We start from the raw sequence: 25,642 nt of genomic DNA, 5'->3' as shown, positions 1-25,642 counted from the left end.
AAACGAAAGAAAAAAGAAATATTATAATCTATAAATTGAAAAATATTTCAAAAATTATAAAAAATATATTAAACTTGAAGAAAAAAAACGCTTCAAATTTGTAAGAAAAAAACATTTACCAAACAGAACTATTAACTTAAACGCTATCTATTATAAATTTATTTTTTGAGCTTACCAAAGAGACCCATAAATTTATCTCTCTAATGTTTTAGGTGTTTTTCTCTTGTCTCTGTATGCTCACATACACGTTAAATTAATCAATTCAAACATACTTCTATATCGATCAATTTGAACCTTTCAATGTAGTATTCTTTTTAACGTGTAAGAAACTTGTACATGCAAATGGGCCGCATCAATTCACCGACTGTCCAACTCAGCAGCTAACCCTTCCTAACTGTAAAGGAAAACGATAGTTGACAAACAAAAAAAGGAAAACGACATTTTGACTAAAAAAATTTAATTAAAAATGTGAGAAAAAAATGCACCCACGCCACACACACATGTGTGTAAATTTGATTACTGTAAAAATCAAATACACAAAATCTAATTACATTTTACAATATATAAATTTATGCATAAATTTTAAAATAATACAATGGCATGTGAATACATCAATAATTAAATGTATGTATAATTTTCTTATATAATCAAGACATAGTAATTAAACTCTACATGTATATATAGGCAGAGCTGGTTTAATTAATATGTGCGCATAATGCAGACAGAATATAACCATCAACCAATTAAAAATGATTTGATGAGATATTTATAAAAATAAACAAATTTATTGATTCCATTTCCTCCTGTAGGTACTAAAGGAGCTATTGAACTTAAACCGGCTTACTAGTGATACTGTTCAGTTCATCCCTTGTTTTTCAACAATAGAGAAATCGTCAACTTTTTATAAAAAAAATAAAATAAAATGAGATTTGTGGTTCTCTCTAATATTGTATGACTTCCCAAATCTAGAATTTTATTTATAAACAAAAAGAGAAAATGATCCAATCCTGCATATTCATGTGGTTCAACAAAAAAAACTCTTGCCTTGCTTATAAATCTTAGATTGAATCTTTTGGGAACACAATAGTTATCTTCCATACTATTTCAGAATTATCATAGCAATTCAACTTTCCCTGAGATGAAGCATTAAGGAATAAAAGCATATTAATATATAACAGATAATAGATTTCTTATTTCTACACAAAACAACCTTAAGTAGCAATTGCCCCTTGCTTGTATAGTTGCTTTCCTTTTGTTCAATCAAATATCATGTTGTGCATGATCTCAATTTGATCCTCGGTAAACAACTATACTCGTTAAAACTTCAAGAGAAACCGAAGGCTCGTACAAATTTCAAGGTATAAAATAAAATGCCCGACTTCTGTAAAATACAGAGAACAGAAGATATCAACATAATTTTCTCTTATCAAATATATTTTAGAAAAAAACTGCACAAACCTCTCTGCTTACTAACTATCAAGACTAACATTTCCCCGTTATTCTTTGGGGACTTACAAAAAAAAATTAACTAATTTATATGCAGTGACCAAATAGACGATCACAGTCGTGATATCATTTTGAACAACTTAGTGATTATTTGGTCCACAACCCGAATAAGTTCCCAACAGTTCCGAAATTGTAAGGCTCTCTTTCTCCATTTACCAGTATTGTTGCAAAATGATAGCCTAAGTTATCCCGCATGGCACTAAGACCATCGGATACCATCCAATTGGCTTTTGGTTCTGTCCAACACATTCCTTTTTGAAGGACTTCCCGAGGAGAATCACTAAGAGGACCTGAGTCCATCTTTGCTGATCTCAATCAATCCTCATAATTGTAAGGGCTCCAATGAATATCACCTCCAGAAGTATTCTAGTTAATGAGCCGATTAAAAAATCTTCTGCTGCTGGTTTGAGCTGCTATACATGCTAAAGGGCCATGTCACCGTAACGCCTCAACTAAAATTGTAAAATCACTGAAATTCCCAGCACGAGTTTTAGTGAATCGTTACAACTGAAAAGTGCCCAATTCATTACCATGCCTTGTAAGAAGTACTCTCCGGTCATCAACCCATTCTAATCGATAAGAGAGGTCCAGATTATGGAGCAATTGCTTCAAACTGTCCCCATGATTTGAATCCCTCGTATTATCCTACAAAAGGAAATATTGGTGGTATTAAGGAAAATGATAAATAGATATAAGGAAATAATAGTAGATGACTTGATGACTAGTAATGAAAGGTGGTAAAAAGTAGTATACTCTTCCATCCCATAATAATTGACCTATTTTAAATAAATAAAAATTGTCCCAAAATAATTGACTCTTTCAATTTTCAATTCACTTTTTTCCATTGTATATTTTAATTAATATTATTTGCATCATTTCTAATGCAGTATCTTCCATTATACATTTAAGATATTGATAATGCACCAACAGTTAACAAAGTTAATTTGGTAAAAGTAGTCTTTTCTCTCTTTCTTTTGTACACTTTTCTTAATATGTGTAAAAAGATCAAATAACTCAATTACTTTGAGACTGAAAGAGTATCATTTATCTTAAGCTATCTATATGATGTGGTAGGAGATCTTTATCATTTACTTCCTTTGTCTCATATTACGAATCTCATTTGAAATGTGCACAATTCATAAGAAAATGATTACTTATATCAATTTGCAAGGCAAAAATAATAAGTTAAGACTAAAATATCCTTGTACTTCATTTATTATTTGTCTATCATAAACTTGCAACTACTTGTTAAAGAGCTACACAATATTATAAATTGAATTAATAAATGTTATATTGATTATAAAATGACAAATTATTCAAGATAAAAATAATTCACAAATGAGACACATAATATGAGATGGGGAGAGTATATTCATGCATTTCAACTAATTCAATGTATTTTAGCATGTTTTCAAAAGACTTTCTACTAGACTTGCTACTGATTTTAAAATACAAGAGTTTTCAAGTAAGCAATTTACATTTCCTTCTAAAAACTAATTTATACAACTCATTGCATATTCCCTCAGACATCAGTATCCGCTGAAAGACCAAGTTCTAGTTTCACCCTCTACAAGTTAGTTTTATATCTGAAAGAAGACAATGAAAAAATAAGTTACCGGCAAATTCAGCTGCTTTTCAGTATCCAAAATGTTGGCCATAATGCTTGACCGTGATGAATTAGGAGAGAATCCTTCCCAAGGAGGAACAAAGATTAGTTTTGTGCACTGGACAGGAACATAGTTACGGCTCAGTTTCTCCCACCAGAAAGATCCCAGTGACCACCATCTAATCATGAGCCCATGTTCCGAAAATGCAACGAGCCCCTAAAAAGAAATATGTTTAAAGGTGTAGGAGTTAATCAATTATCAGTTTGAGATACTTGAAGAAAGCATCAATCCCAGGGAAAATAATTTCACAGTAAAGAGAAACAAAATATTTGGCATATAATGGGGATATGCACAGAACTGTTATTGTAGGGAGTTCTGTTATTGCAATTACCATGCATTGCAGCCACAAACCAAACGTATAAGCAATAACCAATACTTTAAATGGAAATGGCAAAACAATAGTGTACCAAGGGAGATAACTGATTTTCCCAAACAACACAATGAACTAATTTCTTTACAGAATGATATTTTAGGGAAGGGAGAGTACAATATAGGACAGAGGGACCTATCTGGTTCACAAAACAGTTCTGAAAAAATGAAAATTGAAAATGGGGTAGCACTAAAGATTTTGGAAAAAAGATGATAGGAGAAATCAAGCTTTTCATCTGGTTTAAACTGCTCCAATCAAGCAGATGAACCAATATGCAAAACTTAAATCAAATCATACAAAATATAGTGAATAAGAAGGGCAAGAATAAAAAAGGCTATTAGGATTCAGGAAGTATGTTGTACTTGCGAGGGCTCCCCTGTTACTCTCCTAACGCCATTAGTTGTTGAAGTATTTCTCAAAACTATTTTTTTTGCACATTATCATTGTCAGCAACAGTATGGTAATCAGTATCGTATAGAAGAAGCTCATGGTCCACCTTGTTGTAATGTCAGAGAAAGTGACTTGATCGATGACACCTAGGCAAAATCAATATAAAACAAATATCCATTCCTCAAAACTCAACTCATTCGTTTTCTCTTGTTTTGCCAAACCGGCACCGACTAGGTCACTGCCTTAGTAATGTAAACAAAGAGGACCATAAGTTTCTACTTTTAGAAGGCGGCATCGGTTGTCTTTGGTGCTTTGGGCAATTTTCAACTATTGTGGACCACCTATCAAGGTGGTCTGCGGTAGAACTTGCCCCAGCTGCATCATGTCAACAAAACACCAAGAAGTTAAGATAATTATCAACAATTCCTCAGTACCTCTCCATCTGGCGAAAAGCTTAGCGCTGAGATCGCAGTAGTTAACACTGTTCCCGAAGCCGTTGCTGTGAGCAAATTTGGAAGTCCAGGTGGCCCACTTGCATCCAAAACTTTTATCATTGTCACACTGCATAAAAACAATGGCTTCCATTATAGGAAATTATTATCTCTTTAGCCATCACAGAGCGAATAAACACAAGCAGACAACAACCTGAATGGATTTCACAAGTTTCAAAAAGGAAGCATTAATATAAGGTTTATATTTTTGAAGCTAAACAAGTTATAAATTTCATTATCATTTAATGTTCTTAATTATTCTCATCCAACCCCGAAGTTCTGAATAAAATTGATCTATATAGCCAACCCATGGGATTTAACATATACATTTTAGTCACAAATGAATTGAAAATTGCAATTTAAGAAGTTACAATTTACAAATGACTTCAGATGTCTACAATGAAGTTGATTATAAAAAAAAAAACTACCTTAATATTTTTTCCTTAAAAATACGATGTAGTTGGTTATTTTTCCCCTTCAAATTTTCATTCCAATTCCATCTCATGATTTTTATTTTTGCTTTTCTCCCTTCATATGGCACATAATGATACAAAATCAAGTTAAGTGCTCTTCTCTCAAGTACATGTGTGTGACAGATCTAAAAATGACATGGTACTTACATATTGTCAGCCTAAATCCTGAATTTAAAGTTACTGTCTTTTATCCTAACCCTGATTACCTTTGCATATCATAAACCCTAATGCTTGCATTGTTAACTTCTCCAATCACATCTCCAACTGCTAGTCTGGTCCAAGACTCGTTGAACGCAACCATAGGATATACACGTACAACTTCTTTGAAAGTTGTCATTGAACTCTGGAAGCATGCCTTCCGTATAACTGAGTTGCTAGGATCTATAGTCTGTAAAATGAAGTTGACAACCTGCAGATCTGACCCACTGTCACAGAAATTCATGCTTTCATGTTTTGAAACAATTAAATAGTATGTAATTTGAAACTTAGGGGTGAGAAAACTATTAACAAATCCTATGGGTTATAACTCAGAACGAAAACAATATAGCCACTCAAAATACAGAATCACTCTGCACCTGACCACCAAGAATAGAATCTAACAGAAATAAGTGATGAAAGAGATAACCAAGAATTGGAATTTCTAATTACGAGTACACAAACCCATCCAAAAACATGTTCTGATCTAAAATGAATAACTGATAAAGAGATACAGAAAATTTTCAGTTTGCAGGATATAAATGTTAAACAGTTCTAGCTGTCAACATGAATATATTGCAAATAAACACCTGGGATCAAAATATAATATATCTCATATGTATAAATGAACATCTAGAAGTAGATATTGAACAAAAATATGAAGTTTGATGGAAAAAATCAGCCTACAAATAGAAGCAGTAAGATGAATCTATCTGAAACATCAATGAAAAATTCAGTCAGTCCTAGTAACAAGAGGCTTTACAAACCTTGTCAAGGTAGTGAGCCAAATTTCTTGGAGAACCACGCATAATCCTTATGAGAGTCAACAAGGATACCATGTGGACAGGTGAATCAGATGCAGTTGACCAAATTTGGCTTTCGATCACTGTCAAAAAACCTGGTATATCAGCCATTGCTAAGCTTGGAAGTAAAACCTCCACCAAAGTCTGTTTAATAGAAAAAGATGTTGCTGGAATGTCTGTCACTGACTTGGAAGATGGGCCACTCAACTCTACTTGGAAAAAAATATCCCCAATTAGATGAGGAATCTCAGAGACCATGTATTCTTTCCACGTGCTCTCCATGCCCTCTGCAAGGAGCTCAGCGGCAGTGGAGCTGTATTTTTCATTCATGGCCATAGCCAACTTCATTAACGGATGAACAACTAACATGGAAAGCTTAGGTTTTACAAGACTAGGATACCAGATAGCCAGTGCAGCAGCTACAATAATGTGAGATGTCATTGCATCTTGACTGGTTCCACCAACACAAGAAATCCAATCTTGCACTTCATATGATTCTAGCCAAGTAAGTATTTTGGATTCCTCATCTTGAGAAATTCCTTGGTTTTCGGTCTTCGGAGATATGCTTTCTACTATAACATCTCCCAGATGTTTGTCTTTACTTCCAGTTCGGGAGATTGTATTATTTGACTCATTACGTTTTGAATTGCATAGAGGTAGAGGAATAGCATGAGAGGCAGCACAGTGAAATATAGAGCGTGCAGCCATTCGTACATGTTCACTTTCATCTTGCCAAAAAGCCACCAAGAGCTGTAAAAAGGGCGTTGCTTTCAGCACTCGATATCAAGCAACTGGCAAATGGTTTAATAAAACATAATTCACAAACACTGTCAACCGCCCATAAATAACAAACTACAATACTATCCAGCAGTTGTATCGATCTTAATAATAATAACAATAATAATGATGATGAAAATGACGATGATATCATCTCATGGAACAATAAAATATAATAAAATGTTTTAATTTTAAGTTATGTGGCAGCAAACAGTATGGACTAGACTGACAAATTTTAAGCTATTTCGGACACTCTCGAAACCCAGACAAAGCTACTCTAAAGTAAGTTTGTTCCGAAGCAAGAAAATTACCCCTTGATTTTATTCAAAGAGAATCATGATCTTCACCCACTAAAATTTATTTTTTTTTTAGTAAAATATTGCACTTCTCATGGGGAGGGGAGAAGATATGTTAATTGTCCCACCCAGTTGTACACCAAAGTACTACATAACTATACCAATACTTGATTCATGCTTCATAGCTGTTGGCATCAAACTACCATGCTCATCTTGGCCAAATGATATTTTTCCTTTCAAAAATTAATAAACTAAATATTTATGCCTTTTAGGAATAGTTTCGCTTTTACTCTTTGAGAAATGAAATAAAATGACACACATTTCCTAACCTGCACAACACTACAAAAGAAAATTTATCTTGCAAGAAATGTGAATAGAGTAAAAAAGCAAGACTAATGAACTGATAATCATATTTGAAGGAACAGAAAATGGCTATTATACATTATGGTCCCAAATAATCAAGCAACCAATGTGTCTCAGTGTCTCTAGTTAAGTGAAATTATGTACCTACGTAGATCCAAGCACAGCATGGACATCAATCAGACTGAAGGACATATACTATGTCAAATCACAAAAACTAATACATGACTATCATGCATAATTACATACCATGAGAAAAAGAAAACATAAATACGATTTGTCATGCAGGCCCAGTTTTACTATTCATTCTAAAATAAAATTATGGAAGCAGGGAAATGCCAACAACAACAAAAATCACGAACTCTGTTAGGTTGGTTAATCAAGTCAGCACAATGACGCAACCTAGCCTATCATATATTTCCCTCAAGCAAGCTCAGAAATAACATAGGATGTGTAAAATCAATTTAGACTAAAATTACAAAACAACAAAAGCATTTTTAAAGATTATTATAACCTGTAAAGAAGGTGGCTTCATATCTGGAAAATTTTCCATGAAATTCCTGGTATAGAATGCTGCCAATGCACTGCACATGATAAAGATACTATCAATCATCAGCACACCTTTTCTAAGTAAAAGTTAAAGAGGAATAGACATTGATTTATAAGTTACAGATTTCAGAATTAAAGGAGAAAAAGGGAATACACAATAGGAAACCACATAGAAATGCCATTAACCTAGCAGTAAAAGTCAAATTAGTAAAGCAAAAATTTCACAAGAAAAACTATTATCTTTGGAAGCATCATGAGAACCAACCAGACATGAAAAAACCACTCTATATCTGGCCTGCACATACTAAATATTTTTTGAGATCTACCAAAACATCTAACTTAATTGTGTCATTATTCATTAACCATATGGACAACTAGGTGAATGTGGGACCCAAAATATCTCTCTGCCGCCAAGCTAAGCAGGGCATAATTTTTTTTCTTTTTTATCTTTCTTCATTTATTTTCTACTTATGAATGAATATTTATATGTCGAAGAAAAAACTTCAAGATACAACTAGATTTTGATGAATACCAAGACCCGCCTGCAAAACATAAAAGAAACTGAGCACACTAGATTCATAAAACCTAGAATTATATAAGAAAAAATAATGGTTATTTCGTTTGTAAGGAACCTCAATTAGGTTCTGAAACTATTTAAAGTATCACCTATAAAGCATATTTACCAGATAAGTTCAGTAAAAAAAGGGTTTCCTCCACTGAAAAACTAAAAGCAAGAAGTAATTATAATTTTTTATTAAAAAACAAAAATAACTTGGGTTGTGCGGTTTTTTCCCCATTCTATTGATGTAACTGGCACTATACCTGCTGGCCGCTGAACTTGAGTGAGACAGGCTAATTAATCGTTGGGCAAGGGATACCATTGTCAATGATCTCATTGCAGAAAACTCAGATGATGACTTCCACAGCTGAAATATGGTTTTTAATATCTCAGGAACTATTGAAATGAGACGAGAAAATAGATCCCAACATACAATTCAAATTACCTCAAGAGCAGCACTCTCACCAGGAAATGACAATGTTAATGACCCTTTATCCCCCTGCAGACCCGAAGCTACAATAAAATTTTCTGGTCTCCTCAGTTTCATATCACTTATCAACAAATTATCAAGCTCACTGTCTACGTTCCACAAATGTAAAAATGACAAACTGTAACGCAGTAAGTATTCTTCAAAAAGGCTAATCCAATTGTGCCCCTCTGAAGTTTCTGGATTATGGTAGCTTGGATTTTTCTCCTGAACACCCTTCTGCTTCACATTGTTATTCACTGGCTTGCCATCACCATTCTCCATGGACTCATTCTTTTGAAAAGAGAACATCAACGATGCAAGATCAAAACTCAGGGACACAATACCAGGGAATGGGCAAGAGCATTTGATAGGAAGTTTGTTACTCAAAAGACCAAACAGAGATGGTGAATTTGACTTTGGTGAATTGCCTTTACCTGCATTTGGTTTAGAAGAATTCAGCTCAGTCATGCTTGAAATACTTGGTGATGACTTTGATGAAGGAAGCAAGTTCCCTGTATGAGTTAAGGGAGAGTTAGAGAGCCTTGCATCATCGACTATTGGGAGAAGTAATGAAGCGACTGACGTATTTCCATTCAGCACTGAGCCAGATATGGAATTCATACTGATACTTTTACAAAAATGATCAAACATAGAATGTGCAGCTGTCCCGCGTAGGAGTCGCTCACGGGAACCTGTCTTTACATCCCAAATGTATAATACATCACCATCAGAAGTTCCATAATGTGTTTGACAGAGACAGGCAATATAACCTCTTGCTCCATCCCATAAAACTTTTGAAGGATAGTTCATGTGTCCAGGAAGCATTCGTTCCACCTGCAGAGTCTCAAGAGAAACAAGAGCAACACATGCATCCTCTCCAACTGAAAGAAAACAGTCACTCCAAGGATGTCCTGTCACAGATGGGGGAAGTATAATTTGACGCACTGCGGCCACATGATGATGCATTACCTTAATAAGACTGCCAGTGTCAAGATCCCATATACGGATTGTGCAATCCAAACTGCCAGAAACCAAAACCCGTTTAAAAGTGCAGCTTTTGGCACTGCCCATCATTTGATGCGCTGCCAAACAAAGTACGGCACCTGTATGTCCTGTGAAATTCTGTTTGCATGCAGTTGGCTTTTCATCAGGATTGGAACTTTCATCATCCAGGAAAATCCCTTGAAATTGATCAAATCTTACAAGCTCTATTTCTCCACTCAAAAATCCATATACGACAGCATAAGGAGTAAAGAGGTTCTCGGCGATAATCATGGAAGAAGAAACTATCTTCCCCTTGTAAGGATAATAATTACTTATAATGTCCTCATGTATGTTGTCTATGTCCTCAGAACCTGGACTTGCACCAAAGGTTGATTTAATATCTACATCACCAAGTCTGTTGAGCTGATTAGACTTCTCAAACCAGTCGGTGAAAGATGCACCATCGCTGACCATTCTGCATTGACGGCACAATTTGCCCGGTTTATCATCAAATTGATGCAGTGACCAAATTGTGATATGTGGTCTCCATAGTAAAGGCTCCTCGTGATCAAAACAAACTGACTTGATGCACACAAGATTTTGACTCACTTGTAGGAAAAAAGTAGATAACCTTATTTCAGGTTGATAATGACCGGCAGGAATCTCAGAATACGGTTCACATTGAAAAACATCATTCTGATACGATATTTCATAGATAATTGCATAACCTCTGTTATTCCAAACAACAAAATGTACTGGAATCAAGTTTCCACATTCATAGGTATCAGGTGTATTCCCCACATCATCGCTTTCAAGAACAATGCCACCAATAGCATGTGCTTGAGTGGAACACCCATCTGAAAAAAAGAGGTTGTCCACAAAAGAAACCTCTCCAATTGTAGTATCACTAAACAATGACCTAAAAATACATCTATTTTTCAATACAAAACCAACAACGTTCCCAAAGGTTAAAACCAAAACAACTTGATCGACACCGCAGAATCCCTCACCAGAAAAAGAACTTTCCAACGGCAATTTATCATTGTGTGGACTCGCCAAGCTTTCCACACAATCGTGTGGCTCATCCAATATGGAAACCATCTGTTGTTTCCCAAAAGAATCAGCCACAAAAACCGAATTCCTCTTCTCGTCATCATCAGAAAAAACCAGTGACATAAAATTAATAGGACCAATGGATAAATGTCCATGAAAAACAGTTTGAGTAATGGAAAGCAAATATGTATCCACAATAAGGATGGTAGATTTAGAATTCTTCCTATGGTGATTTTCTCTGTCCCCTAACTGATCATTAACAGAATAGTAATAATCAACAAAAGAACAAGCTATACAAACATATCGCGGTGTAGAAGGAAGTGTTCGAATTACAAGTGGAGTACCAACCCAAGGTGGTAATTTCCTTCTGCAACGACAGTGTCCACTGCTTTTACTCCACACACACAAGAAACCATCACAAGAAGCACTTATCAACGCAGTGAAATTAGTTGTCATTGAAACGTCGTCGTTTTCTTCGGGTGAGATTGGAGTACAAAGAGCGAGATCAGTGATTGGTGATGCGTGACCACATAACACTCCAACCGCTTTAACTTGCTGCAAAATTAACAATGAGCTTAAGATATAGATATATTTAATTAATTAAAAAAGCATATGAACAATTAATCGAAGAGAAATGATATAATGATATTTGAAAATTACGAGAAATTGAAATTGGAATGGGGAATACCGGAGAGGAAGTGGAAGTGGAAAGGGTCCACCAGATGATGGAGCCATCGGATCCGGCGGTGTAAAAGGCGGAGGTTGGTGGTTGGGTGAAAGCAACGACAGCGGTTAGTTTGTGAGCGGAAGGGAAGGGTGTGCCTGACCATATGCACGCGACAGATCTGCACTTCATTGATAATCGATTTTGAATTCGAATTCGATTTCTCACCACACTCCCTTCTCGTGCATTTCGTATTGTTTAATTGCTTTTGATGATGACGAGTTTCGGTTTGAATTACCACACCGAATTTTGATTCAGCCCTCACCAGTAACTAACTACTAATTAATCATCAAGATTTTACAAGTAAGCTACTCCGTTAATTTTATACTTTAATCTAAACTATAACAATACCAACTCGATTTCAATCAGGAAAACAATTTGTCAGAAGATTAAATGAAAATCTGAATTTCGCTCCTATGTTTGCAACACCAAAATAAGAAGGGGTGCACCTTTGCGTTAATGATAGTCAGATGTACAAGTATTTAAAAATTGAACGGTTGTGATTTTGAAATGACACCTGTTCCTTGATTCTTGAAAGCAAACACAAATCTCATTCATAAGAAAAATAAATAAATAAATAACACCAAAATTAAAGTACTTGTTGTTTTTAATTTTTTTGACTATTTTTACTTGTGGTACATTTAATTCTCATAAATAATATTAAAAAGAATAAATATATTAAATGAGAGTAAAAAAATAAAATTTTCTTATACTTAAAAAAAAAACTGTTTGAAAATTCTATTATAATTAGGATGGAGAGGAGTATTATTCTTGTTTATGAAGCTTCCCAAATTGCAACAGCTTCAATTAGTAATATTACCGTGGTTGGGGGTAGTGTTGCTCCTCTTCTCAACCCTGCTATTACCCGGATTCTCACGAAGCAATTCTCCTCCTCCAACCACCGTTATTCCATGTGAAACGAAAATATAAACAGAATATTAACAAATAAAATCAATCACATTTAATCTATACAATTTCTAATAAAAATTAAGTCTATTGTCTCAATTATCCTCTATAACTAATAATTTATTTTTTTTATAATCTTTCATAACCAATAAATTTAGTAATTAAAAATAGAAAAAATTACATTAAATGAAAGTTATTTTAGATATATTAACATTAAATATGAGAGAAGTCGTTGATTTTTCCTTAAATTTTATTCCTTAGTTTTGCTTACAATTCATTTCGAATCGAGTAGTCCTAATCCAAAATGGCCCGATGAGGATGGTTGAATTGAACCAATAATCAACACTTCATGATTTCAAGGAGGGGGTATCTACTAACTTCAAGATATGCAAGCACTTTAACACTTAAGTAAGTAGTCGTTTGAGATGGGTGAGAGACATTGTGATATAGAAAGTATGCATTTTACTATCCGAAAACATTGCTATATATAGTTTGAGTATTATATTAGTTGAGGACGAAGAACGTCTCTTTTTGATAGATATAGTGTTGTAATTCCCGTATTTGTCTACTCCTAGTCATTGTGATTAAAGTCACCAGATGTCTAGGGTTGAGACTGAGCATAGTTAAAGGTTAAGAATGACTTAAATTGAGCTGAAATAGGATCATTAGACCTTAGACCAATCTGAAACAGTTGCGCCTTGTCGTAAAGGTCTTTGTGTTAGCTAAGCGCAATGTCCAACTTTAAAGGAATTATCTTCTTTGAGGTTGATATTCGACTTTGATGTTGTTTGTAGTGGACATTTGGGTTCAACGACATTCGTATTTGATGTCAGTGAATTATTACCAAGTGTTTGTATTATGACGATATATGAGCTAGACCACATCTAATTCTTCAACATCATAGTCTCAGTAAAAGTATTTGGTTTGATGTTTGTGACTTTGTGGGACATATCAATATGATATTGGATATAAGCTTCTCGTGGTTGATTACCGACTTGAGTTATGACTTTAGCTAAGACTTATTGTCTCCCTCAGATGATCCTATTATGACTTTGAGTCGTTGGTGTATCAGTTGAAGGGCTTTGAGATGTCTTTTGATTTAGCGTGAAATGACGTATGTTGGTTCCCCAACTAACATGTGCCGCCTAGATTTATAAGCAATGGTATGCCCAACCTATTCCATGTTATTTACATGTGTCGTTTGAGTCATTGAATCTTATCTCATTTTTAAATTTTCATCATTCCATAGATCAAGTATAAATATGGAGCATGTTTATTTGGAGGGATTTTTTGACTTATCCGTCGTTTTGAAGTTTTTGATTTGGTGTGAATTTCTAATTCGTGCATTTTTACTCATGTCTTTGTGTTAAAGCTCTTTGTTGTACTTCAACTTCGAGTTCATGAGTCCATCTTGGTAAGTTTATGTGCCCTTTTTCGGTGTGGGTCTAGTGATTATTTTTCTTTTCACTTGTTGAATGGTGGTAGAATGATCGATTTGATGAACTCCAAATTGTTTTATTGCTCTACCTTTTAGGTCAACAAATAGAAGGAGACGCCTACAAAACCTCACATTCTCCTCAAATGAGTCTAGTTTCCAATGGGTCGCCAATGAGTCATTAGGAATATTGTTGTTCTTCACTTTGGGGGAGCTAAGAGGTTTTGTTGATGTTAGAAGGAATTAAGAGAATTGGGATGTGAAAGTTCATGGGGCGACTGTAAAATTTGTGTTAAGTGCTCCATAGTGTATATTCTCATGTACAATGTAGTTTTTAAGGATACGGGGATCCATAAGTTTTTTTCTAATTTCGAAAAAGATATTTTTCTGCATTTTGATTTGTGTCCTTCTCATATACAATTGGATATTCTTCAAACAATCAAAATACTAAAGAAATGCATACTTCTCTTTTAATAATTAATTCGTAAAATATTATATTTTAATTAATTGATTAATGAAAATATTTAATCTTATTCATACATTAAATTGTAATTTTTTATTATAATTTTCTTTGTATTTATATATATAAAATATTTAAAAGACACTAATAGCTATATACATATTTCACTTTTGATTAATTGAATCATGAATTACAGTTTTTTAACTAATTAACCAGTGATAGATATTTGTAAACGTAAACGCACATTCATTCCAAAGTTATATTTTTAACTAATTGGCCAAAATATGTTGTCTTGTAAACGCACGTTCATTTCAAAGCTATATTTTATAGCTTTTCATTTGCCAAGTTCAAATGCTATTTCATCTTGCGATGGCAATGGGCAACTCATTGCAAAACATACACATAGTAGATAGATGTGAAGAGTGGATTGATAATGGCTATTAAGACGACCATTGATGACTACACGAAAACTAAAGAAAGATCCTTTGGATCGAACCTTGTTATGTGTACCATTGTTTAAATAAGAAGACAATATAAGAGAGAAATGAAATAGCACCCACCGTTATGTTGCATAAAAAAATTTAAAATGGATTTCAATAACTATCGCTTGTTATTGAATGAACTACTTGGTTCCTTAATTATACATCGCATATCAAGTCCCACTTGAATTATTTCTACTCAAATTCAAGATACAATAATTGGTAGTAACTAGTAACCAACTTACTCAATTAACAACTAAGTGACATGTATGATTACGAGCATGCAATAATAATGTTCAACAATTGTTTCTCAAACGAAAATTAAAAAAAAATTTAACAATGTTAAAGCAGATCCAAGAATAAATGTCAAACAAAGCAACATAGTAAAAACTCTTCATTCATTGAAGGATTACCAAATAAATTAAATCGTGTAAAAAGTACAAGAACATGCACCTAACGGCTCTCTCGTTAAAACCATCACTAATAAAGTAAACAGTGTTAATAATAAAATCATATGTCAATAAAAACAGGGTAGTGCTTGGCTACTTATCTTTAACACATTTACTATTTGATGGTCCGTCAATTTCTTTTTCTAAAAAAAAAAAAAAACAATTTTAAGAGTTTTTATTTATTTCAGCTTTAAAAAGAATCTAAAAATTGCATCAAATAAAAAATTACTTTAAATAGTTTCTCATAAAAAATTATTTTTTATAAAAGATTTTTAAACGAAAGATAAGTCAATTACAAGAAAAAACACAAAACTTTTACCTTTTTTCAAAATTGTCTAACAAATAATCTCTAAATTAATTAATCTCAAAACCATTTTTTATAATCCATAAGAAAGAAACTATGGATCACTTTTATGAATTTAGAGGTAAGAAAATGGAAAACACGTACGAGCATCAAATAGCGTCTTTTTCCCCCTCCTCGCCATAGGCGCTATCACACGCGGTATAAAGTTGATGCAATCATATAATATAAAATAAAAATTTGGCAACACCAAAACAAGATATTCAAGATTTCCCCTTATGGAGTTTGAATTTCCATTGTACATTGAGAAGAAGAAAAACTATAAGAAAAAGAAAGGGGTCAATCGGAGTCGCCACAATAAAAAGTGCCATTTCAGTGTCATACTGTCTTTAGTTATCGTTGCCAAGGAAGGCAGGCAAAATGCAAAATTATATCTTGTGAATCATCATCATCAATCATGCCAGCGTTAAGCTTTAGCCTAATGTGGAGAATGGAAGCCATCGTCCAGCTCACTGACAATATAGTTACATAGCTCGAGAATGTTAATTAAGCCTTCCCACCCTGGAACAAACAGGTAACGGGTAAGAAATCATTAAATTTCACAAAAGATATTTGGCATGTGATTCAATTAAAAGAAGGCGGTAAGTCAATTTTTTCAAATGATATGTCAAAGCAAATTCACAAAATAAATAAATAAAGCCCTAAAACTTTTAGTAAATCCTTATATAAAAGGGGTTACTTCTCTATCCTCCTGTGAGCTTTGAGGGGAAAAAAATAGAAATCAGCAATTGTAGACGACTCACGGGATCTTGGTCATCAACAAACACTAGAAATTGGAAGTGTGAAAGTGTAAACATCGTGAAGAGAGTTGTCCCGAAGAGCATAACAATTTCTCTCTTATGCTCCTAGAAAACACAGCCACTGCACTATAGCCATTTCTCTCTTGAGACCCAAGAAAAAACACAAGCACTGCACTATAGCCATTTCTCACTTGTGCCCCAAGAAAAACACAGGCACTGCACTATAGGTTGTTGCTCTAACCTTTCAAATTAGCAGAGCCACATAAAAAATTTAGACATTTGGTTGCAGATTCAGAGTCCAACACAATGGTTGAGTCCTTCTCTTAACTTGGTAATCATGGGATCTCAACCATGATGTTTTTTTAATGTAATACACTTTGAATAACCGAAATTATGTCTTTGTGCCCTAAATGATACATAAATCTACACAAAATCTGTCATATAATAATGTTCAAAGACCAAGTTAAGTGACATAAACTTCATATTTGCTAATACTAGTTGAAGTTATGAAACTTTTGACTTCTTTGATTATAACTCAAGTTAATGACATACTTGCATTTAAACATACAATACATAGACGCACATACATAGAAACACATGTTTTAACAAACAAGTGCATGCATATAATTCTTATCTTTTTACCTTATGAGGTGGAGTTCCAGGTCTTGATGTGTTATTGCCAAATCCAACTTTCCCTTTCTTATCAGAAGACTTAAGTATCTGGAACGAGCATGTCAAGGTGTCATCTACACTCATCATAGCACCAGCATTATCAAATTCCCCACAGTAATTTGGTGCAGAGAATACAGTCACCAGCTTACGTTTGGCAAAAAACTCATATCCATCTTCTACAACCTGAGACACAGCACCCAAAATTTTCAGTCGAAAGGAAAAAGAAAGCTACAAGAAAACCATATTCAGTCGTGTTACATTAAACATCATAAATTCTCAAGACTTTACAATAATAATTAATATATTAGTCTTAATACCCAACTCGGTCATATCCTTATTCATATAGTCTCTCTTATTCCTTTGAGTCTCATCTCTCAGCCATCATCATAAATAAATCTGCTCAAAGCATGTGATTATTTTTTTCAAAATAATTTGAGTAGTAATTAGTGAATTACAAACTTATTGTGCACTCTCAACTCTTGTATAAACAAACAATGCTATTTATTATAGCTGTGGTTGGTCAATCAAGAAGAAACTTTAAAATCAATGATATCACTAAAACTACATACCTGGTGAGCTCTACAAATCAGATCAAGATCAAGCTGCTCAAGAAACTCAACAACCTTATCAGCTCCAAATGTGAATGAAACACCTCGGTCATTTTCTCCCCATCCCTCAAGATCTTTATCAGGATCAGCCCACAGAAGGTCACAGAGAAGGCCATGATCTGGCACATCAACAGGGCGAGCAATATTCCGTATCTGATCTAAGTTTTTAAGTTCAGGTGAGAGTCCCCCATGCATGCAAAGGATCTTCTCATCAACTAGAGCAGCAACCGGTAAACAATTAAAGCAATCAGTAAATGTCTTCCAGAGGCGAACATTGAACCTCCTCTTGCACTCATCATAGAAACCATATATCCGATTGATAGAAGCGCATTCATGGTTGCCCCTGAGAAGAAAGAAGTTCTCCTTGTATTTGATTTTGTATGCAAGGAGTAAGCATATTGTCTCTATGCTCTGCTTACCACGATCAACGTAATCGCCAAGAAATAAATAATTTGCTTCGGGTGGGTATCCCCCATATTCAAACAGCCTTAAAAGGTCTGAAAACTGGCCATGGACGTCTCCTGCAAATGAATTGTTTAAAACATAGGTCATACACTATTTAACTAATAAATAATAGTGATCAAAAAGCAAAAGAAGACCTGAAGAAAAAACACACAACTGACTGAGACAAGGCGCTTAAATTAGGGGGGGGAAGTTTAACAGTTTTAACAAGATTTTCCATAAACCAACTATTCAAGGTATCAAGCGTAACAATCATAATTTTAATAAAACGTAATAGCTTTTAAGTGAGAAAGCATGATGATAAGTTGACAATAGATTCTACAGTTTAAGAGTGTATTTGGCTTGGCATTTTGAACTCCCGAACTGCCAACCACAGTATGTGCAAAAGCTAAAAGAGACCAGCTTTCACCGAAACTGTGATTTGGGACTTTCGTAATGTCAAATCAAACATGCACTAAATACTACAAACAAAATAAATGTTGGAGCTACCACAGTAACCCTAAAAATAAAATTCATAAGTTACCAATTATTGGCTATTAAGATGTTTACAATTAGTCAATTACTGACCATTTAAACCGAGTACCGCACAAATGTCAAAAAGCCAAAAGGCTGGCCTAAAGAAAACAAAACAACATAAGGCAGTGTCTTCCTGAAATACGGGGCCTTCCCTAAAATACCATAAACCACTGATCCCTTCTGTCAACCAGCCTCAAATACATTATGGGACCCATTTGCAATCCCGAAACACATATAATTAAACAAGAAACACAGATAGTAGAAACCATTATGCGTAAGTTTGGATAATACCACGTCCCAAGGAAAGCAAACTCAGAAGCTACAACTATAAGCTTCTGTTTTGACGTGCTTTCACTAATTTCAAACACGGAAACAAACATACGCTAAGTCTATCAATAACACGTCCAAACAGTTCACAGTATGAACTTCATACAATTATATAGACTTCTAATCCTCGGCACACAATAACACATACATGAAGAGTTAATTACTTGAGCACAAGCAGTTCACTATCTCCGAACGAGTACTATATATCATGAGAACACTTCCCTAAGCAAATTCAACTCAAGTCACAAAAGTAGTTTCAAAATAAGCATAACAAAAACGTAGCCATTCACTAAACACAAGACAAGTATAATCAATTAAGAAAATTACACGCCAATTTAACTTAACTTTATTCATTCAATCACAGAATTCTCACATAAAAAATCAAAATCTACACTGCTAGTAATATCACATCATATCGAAGTGAAACCGTATGAACGAATTGCAAGTATATAAACTCATTGAAATTTGAAACCATAAAGAATAATTAGAAATTTACCACAAATCTTAATAGGAGCTTCAAGCTCGAGAAGATTAGGTTGACTGAGAAAGATCTCCTTAGCGGAAGCACATAGCTGACGAATTTCAGCCTCGGTAAGATTCACTTGCTTCGTTGTTCTACCGTTTTTCGCTGATACAAGCCTCCGAATGATATCGTCAAGCACGTTCTCGTCCATCTCGAAGAGAAATTCAAAAACCCTCCGCAGAGAGAGAGAGAGAGAAGAAGAAGAAGAAACGGTTACGGCTTAGGCTTTAAGATAAACAAGAGAGAGAGAGAGAGGAATCTAAAAACGCGAAACGGAAGGGAAAGGGAGAGAAAAGGGGGAGAGAGTAAACTACTATGAGAGTATTGCTGTAGGTACCGTTTTCCCCCCCGCTGGTAAAACGCAAGTGAGAAACGGAGTTTTATAGAGAATCAAGGAAACACTTGCTGTTGTGTTGTGAATATTTTTTTTAGGAGAGGGGGCACTGGGGGAAGGAACCCTAGCCGAGCCCAGTTGGACAGAATCACACGTACATCTTTGTTTTGAGTATGTGAAAATGTGGATATAGAATATAATAAATATTGAAAATCTAGGAAATTAAAATGATGCCTTACTTTACTTCATTCCTTATATATTTGTTCCTGGCCGGATCTTCGATCCTATCTGAAAATTTACGGGACAGTTGTGTCTAAAAAATTAAAATTTAAGGGATGTGTGGAGTGGGACCCTCACCCTCGCACGTGTAATGAGTTTTTTAGGGAAAATGGATGTCCTGATTTTTATGGTTGGTGATTTGGTTATTTAGTATATTTTAGACAAAAAATGATAATTAATAAAACTATTGAAAGAGATACAAATGAAGTTATCAAAACATATGAGAGTCAAAGTTAAAAACATATGGGAGTCAAAGTTAAGAGATCCTAGTCTATTGCTTAGAGGTGTTTGTTTGGGTGTTCAACTATTATTCTTGAGAAAAAGTTACTCAAAAATATAGCAAAATTTTATTTTATAAAAATATTTTGTTTTATTAAAGAAAGTTTAAATGAGTCAAGTTTTAAAAACTCGTCAAAGTCAAAACAAGTTATTAAAAGAATACTAATAAATATAGTTATATATCATTTATTATGGTTCAAAGCTCAAATAATGTAGTTATGTCTCAATGCTCAAATAGTGCGTCTAATAGGTCTAATAGAAGTATCTATAGATCATTTGTTATCTTTTAAGACACAAAGAGCACTACCAGAGGTATCTACGTATCACCCAAAAAAGTTGAATCCACGAACTGGTAGGAGGTAGATCAACTTCTTACTAACTAAGTTAACTTTTATTGTGTATCATTATATAGAAGATAAAGTAAAATGTTAGTTAGTCAATAATATTTTTGAAAAAATCAAAAAAAAATTTTGATATTTTTTTTATTATTTATAACAATGCTGACAATTGTTCACTTCAAGGTTTTTTATTTCTTTAGTAATAAATAAAATTAATACAAATTTTTAAAAATAAATATAAAAAATATTCACAAAATAAAGGTAGAGTATTTGATTCCTACATATTTTTTTCAAAAAAGTGTTTGGCCCACAATTTAATATTTATGAGAAACATAGTAATTACAATATTTCTTTTCTTAAATTGTATATAAACTTTGATATAAATTTACATTCTCACCTTTTCACTTCAGAATAAAACTATGGAAATAAGAGAAGTTGTGGGAAGTTATGTATTCTTGAGAACCTTTATACCTGTGAATTTTTTTCTTTCTAAACCTTGTAACAAATTAACGAGTGTGTTCTTACTTGTTACAATCCCAAATAACAAATATCTGGGTACAAGCACACATGAGAAAAGGTAAAAATGATATAATTAAATTATGGATAGTTTGGAAATAATTTTTTGTTTTTTATAAAAAAAATTAAATAATAAATAATACTACCTTTATTTTTACGTATAAAATGAAATTAATATATTTAATTTAAATTTTAAATCAAATACAATATATTTTGTTGGTTCAATTTTTCTAATATATAAAATCAGAGATAATATACATTTATATATATATATATATATATATATATATATATATATATATATATATAATTTTTATTTAAAATTATAATCAAAGTATTTCTCCTAACATTTAATCCCATTAATATGATTCCTATACTTAAAACAAACAACTTATACCCTCTAAGGTTGTGGAGCTAGCTAACATGATCGTTAGTTATTATCGGTATGACATGTCAATTTTTAGAGCCAAGTTAGTCCATATATATTGATGAACAATGGTCAAATTAGTGCCTTATTCAACTGAATCATTTTAGTATCTCGTGTTTTATTATTCCTAGACACGACAAGCATCAAATTAATTCATCATCCATTAAATCTACTCAAATATAATTCTATCTAATCTATCTACTACTCAATAAAAAATATTAATGAATTGAATCTAACTCATCCATTTAAAATATAGATGGATCTAATTCATGTAATATATTTTTTAAATTCAACAAATTCCATATATTTTTTAATGCAAATTTATGAATTATTACATTTGTTTTAATATATATTATAATAAAATTATTATTATATTTATTTCAAATAATATATTTATTTGTAATAAAATGATGTATCTTTTTAAAATATATGGTTATTTATTATTTTAAATAATTAATTTTATTTATTATTTTTAAAAACTAATTTTATTTTCTTATTTTAAAAAATATTTTATGGTGTTATTTAAAAAAGTATTTGATACAAAAAGAAACTAATTTTACAAAAACATACTGATTTTTTTATAAAAAATAAAAAAATACTTATTTCAAATTTTTAATTTATTAATTCATAATAGGAGGTGGTTGGATGTGGTTTGTTACCGGTATTTTGCTATCGACCTCTTTGGGTTACGGGAGCCACACTCGCCAAAATTCAAATAAATTTTTTTCCAACATTTAAATAAAAAGTTTCTCCATGATTTTTGAAACTGTTTTGATAGTCACAAAAGTAGAAATCAGTCACAAATAATGTATTCGATTTGTGGGAGATTTTTAACTACTACTAAGAACTAATTTAAAATTTAGTATTTGTAAAGATTTTTATGACCATTATTTTGTGAAGTTTTTTTTTTCGCACAAATCTTTTTTAAGTTTACCACAAATCAATGTTATGTTATTCTTGTAGTGATTATTATTTAATTAATAATAATAATAAAATAATATTAAAACAGTTTTTGTAAAAAATTATTTAAAACAGTTTTAAATAATTAAAAAAAAAGTATAAGTATTGTCTGTTTAAAATAAAAATACAGTTTAATTACAAAAATAGTTTTAATTATTTAAAACTGTTTTTTAAAATAAAATAAAAATATTATTGTCTTTTTAAAATAAAAATAAGTTTTAGAAATAATATAAAAACGGTATTTTTAAAAATAATTTCAAAAAGTATTTTTTGTCTGTAAAAAACTTTTTTTTAAGTAATCACTATAATTATTTTAAAAGATAATAAAACTGTAATTATTGCAAATATATATTTTATTAGAATAAATGGATCGAATCCATTAAAATATGTTAATTATTAATGAATTTTTCAAATCCATCTTGGTTTATTTTTATTGTTGAATCCCAATTGCCTTCAACTTCAATATCAATATATCTTGTTATTCCCTGTTTGTTTTTCATTGTGGATGAGTTTGTAGATGATATCCATGTTAGACACACTCATGGGGTTGAAGCTGTTGAGTTTGTGGGCATTCATGGGGTCGAGGACGTTTACGCGAGATCAGCCAACACAAAATACTCAAATTACGTATTTCTAATTCGTGATCAGCCAATCATTTGAGTATTTTATTTTTTAGATGATTATTTTGGATCATACATTTGTTCCAAGGGACTAATTTATATACTTACACTTAAAAAAAGTTTAATTTATATCACTGTAAAACTTGTTTATAGATGAAATGATAAATAATCGCAGTATTGAGATTATAACTTTGTAAATGTAAAATTTGTGGACACCTTTAACTGTATGTCACTGTATAAATAAACACTAATGTAAGTGACTCATGCACTCCCAAAAATATATATCTACTATGTTGTAATATTCTTTTTATTACATTATTATTTTAATAATAATTATATTTCATTGAAAAATATAATGATAATATTAACTAAGTGATTGAACTCAAGTGATTAATGAATTTCATTTAAAAATAAATTATTTGGGAGAATCGAGTTTAAATATTTGCATGAATCGTTTTTTGTCAAACTTTATTTATCTTTCGATCGAACTCTAAATTATTAAAGCCTCGTTCTTTTAAAAATAAGAGAGATAAAAAACAAAAACAAAAAAATAAAAGTATTTATTAGTTTTCACTTTTGAACACCAATTGAACTATCATGAATGATTAATTAGGTTTTTAAATATAAGTGAAATTATGTATAGTCCTTTAAATTTAACTCATTTTTCGCTTAGATCTTTTGAGTCTATTTTATCTCAATTTAGTCATTTGAGTTATATTTTATTTGTACCATTAATTATTTATCTCAATTTCAACAACAATTAGTTCAATATTTGAAACTCAACTAAATGCCGCAATAATAAGTCTCTCGTACAGATTATTCACAAAAAGAAAAGAAAAATCAAATCTTATAAATGTTCTATATTTATTGATTTGCTCTACAATAATTTAAATACACATGTAGCCATAAAAACAAAACAATAAAGGTATATCTACATAAACAATGTATTTAACTACTTTCACATGCAAAGTAGCTTGAATAATCAACTTATTGCAATGTTTCGATTAGATCTTCAAATTTTATAATAGTAATTTAAAAAAAAAATTGAAACTTAAAGAACTGCATGTATAATTTAATATATCTTAAAAACTAATGGTACTAACAAATGTAACTTAAAGACTGGATAAAAAAAATAAAATTAAATTAAAGGACACAAGTGAAAACTAAGCTAAACTTAAAAGACTAAACATAAAGATGTATTTTTGTCGTAAGTATACTAACCTCAAATTGTGCTTTATTTAATTTAATTTTAAAACATATCATTGTAATAAACATTGTGTTATTACTATTAAAAATTTCATGTATCAAAATTTAGAAAATAATTTTTGTTTGTCAAATGTTCCGTATTCATTTCTTATAATATATTTTTAGTGTATAACTTGTAAAGATATATGACTTTTGGGTGATAATATTGTGTATTGAATAATTTAGAAGAGTTGAGCTTAAATAGAAATACAATAAAGGAAAGGAAATAAAGGTTATAATATGTACCAGTACAACTATAACCACAATAAAGGAATGAATCAAATTATAATCAAATCCTATTAAATATAATGATTTCCTATTAATAACCAAATAAATAAATAAAATGGCAGCAAATTGATTAGTGAGGACTGAGTCCTGCTACTGCTGAAAATGATTATGAGGGAATGCCTTCAATTACTCGAGCAAAAAGACTATCGGATGAGCTTATATCTGATGACATTCTCAATCAAGAGCCGAAAAAATAGACTGATAACTCCATTTTCAAAACAAGTAGCATTTGTAGACATGGATGAGTGTAATATCTTATTTTGAAGACATCATGACACAAAGTACTTTCATTATTTCGCAATGCTGTAACCAATGATATGCAATGCTTAAATGTTAGTGAATATTCTGGTTTCAAGATTATTTTTCACATTACTTTAATATCAAACTACAAAGTCTATTACATTATTAAGTTTGGTGATATCTCAAAAGAAAAATTGTTTTATAAATATCAGTATAATTAATTCATAAAATTGGATTTCATTCAAAACTGTGAGGTTTCAAATTGGGACAAGACATTCAATCTAACAATTAAAATTAAATGGTGTTAAGAACTAAGAACACGTCTCAAAATTAAATGTTGTTAAAATGGAAAAAAAAAATCGCTTACATCATATTAGTTATATTAGTTAGACTTATGTTCCCTTCACCTAAACTTTTTATGAAATAGCCTATTCTTCAATCAGTTTAGTTTAGTGTTCAATTTGGTTTAGATGTGGTCTGTGTCCATTTTGGTTTCAAATTGGTCCAACCTG

General features: G+C 32.0%; 2 protein-coding genes across 4 annotated transcripts; both read right to left on the bottom strand.

Annotated features, from left to right (window-relative positions):
• Positions 1-1,342: 1,342 nt before the first annotated feature.
• Positions 1,343-12,095, bottom strand: LOC101513289 (uncharacterized). Of its 3 annotated transcripts, XM_004503612.4 has the most exons (9): positions 11,631-12,088; positions 8,882-11,497; positions 8,700-8,803; positions 7,843-7,912; positions 5,860-6,645; positions 5,104-5,306; positions 4,368-4,494; positions 3,123-3,329; positions 1,343-2,151 (listed from the first exon to the last, which is right to left on the bottom strand). In XM_004503612.4, the coding sequence occupies exons 1-9, from the start codon at positions 11,796-11,798 to the stop codon at positions 2,008-2,010; spliced, it is 4,425 nt and encodes a 1,474-aa protein (XP_004503669.1). In that variant the 5' UTR covers positions 11,799-12,088; the 3' UTR covers positions 1,343-2,007. The 3 variants fall into 3 exon arrangements, with proteins under 3 accessions (XP_004503669.1, XP_073225882.1, XP_073225883.1); XM_073369781.1 differs by lacking the exons at positions 1,343-2,151; positions 3,123-3,329 and having other exon boundaries at positions 4,439-4,578; positions 11,631-12,094; XM_073369782.1 differs by lacking the exons at positions 1,343-2,151; positions 3,123-3,329; positions 4,368-4,494 and having other exon boundaries at positions 5,130-5,322; positions 11,631-12,095.
• A 3,805-nt stretch (positions 12,096-15,900) lies between these two features.
• LOC101512962 (serine/threonine-protein phosphatase PP1) lies at positions 15,901-20,170 on the bottom strand. Its single transcript, XM_004503611.4, has 4 exons — positions 19,578-20,170; positions 17,738-18,297; positions 17,139-17,351; positions 15,901-16,257 (listed from the first exon to the last, which is right to left on the bottom strand). The coding sequence occupies exons 1-4, from the start codon at positions 19,753-19,755 to the stop codon at positions 16,243-16,245; spliced, it is 966 nt and encodes a 321-aa protein (XP_004503668.1). The 5' UTR covers positions 19,756-20,170; the 3' UTR covers positions 15,901-16,242.
• Positions 20,171-25,642: the final 5,472 nt, after the last annotated feature.

Source organism: Cicer arietinum, chromosome 6, assembly GCF_000331145.2.
Source record: "Cicer arietinum cultivar CDC Frontier isolate Library 1 chromosome 6, Cicar.CDCFrontier_v2.0, whole genome shotgun sequence".
NCBI classification, from domain to species: domain Eukaryota; kingdom Viridiplantae; phylum Streptophyta; class Magnoliopsida; order Fabales; family Fabaceae; genus Cicer; species Cicer arietinum.
This window is presented reverse-complemented; position numbering and strand designations above follow the sequence as displayed.

Coding starts and splice junctions, on each gene's coding strand:
- LOC101513289 (XM_004503612.4), bottom strand. CDS start 11,798: ATGAAGTGCAGATCTGTCGCGTGCATATGGTCAGGCACACCCTTCCCT. Junction 8,804..8,881: donor GTGAGAGTGCTGCTCTTGAG/GTAATTTGAATT, acceptor ACCATATTTCAG/CTGTGGAAGTCATCATCTGA. Junction 5,307..5,859: donor TGGCTCACTACCTTGACAAG/GTTTGTAAAGCC, acceptor TCAGATCTGCAG/GTTGTCAACTTCATTTTACA.
- LOC101512962 (XM_004503611.4), bottom strand. CDS start 19,755: ATGGACGAGAACGTGCTTGACGATATCATTCGGAGGCTTGTATCAGCG. Junction 18,298..19,577: donor AGCTCCTATTAAGATTTGTG/GTAAATTTCTAA, acceptor ATTCATTTGCAG/GAGACGTCCATGGCCAGTTT. Junction 17,352..17,737: donor TGATTTGTAGAGCTCACCAG/GTATGTAGTTTT, acceptor GCTGTGTCTCAG/GTTGTAGAAGATGGATATGA.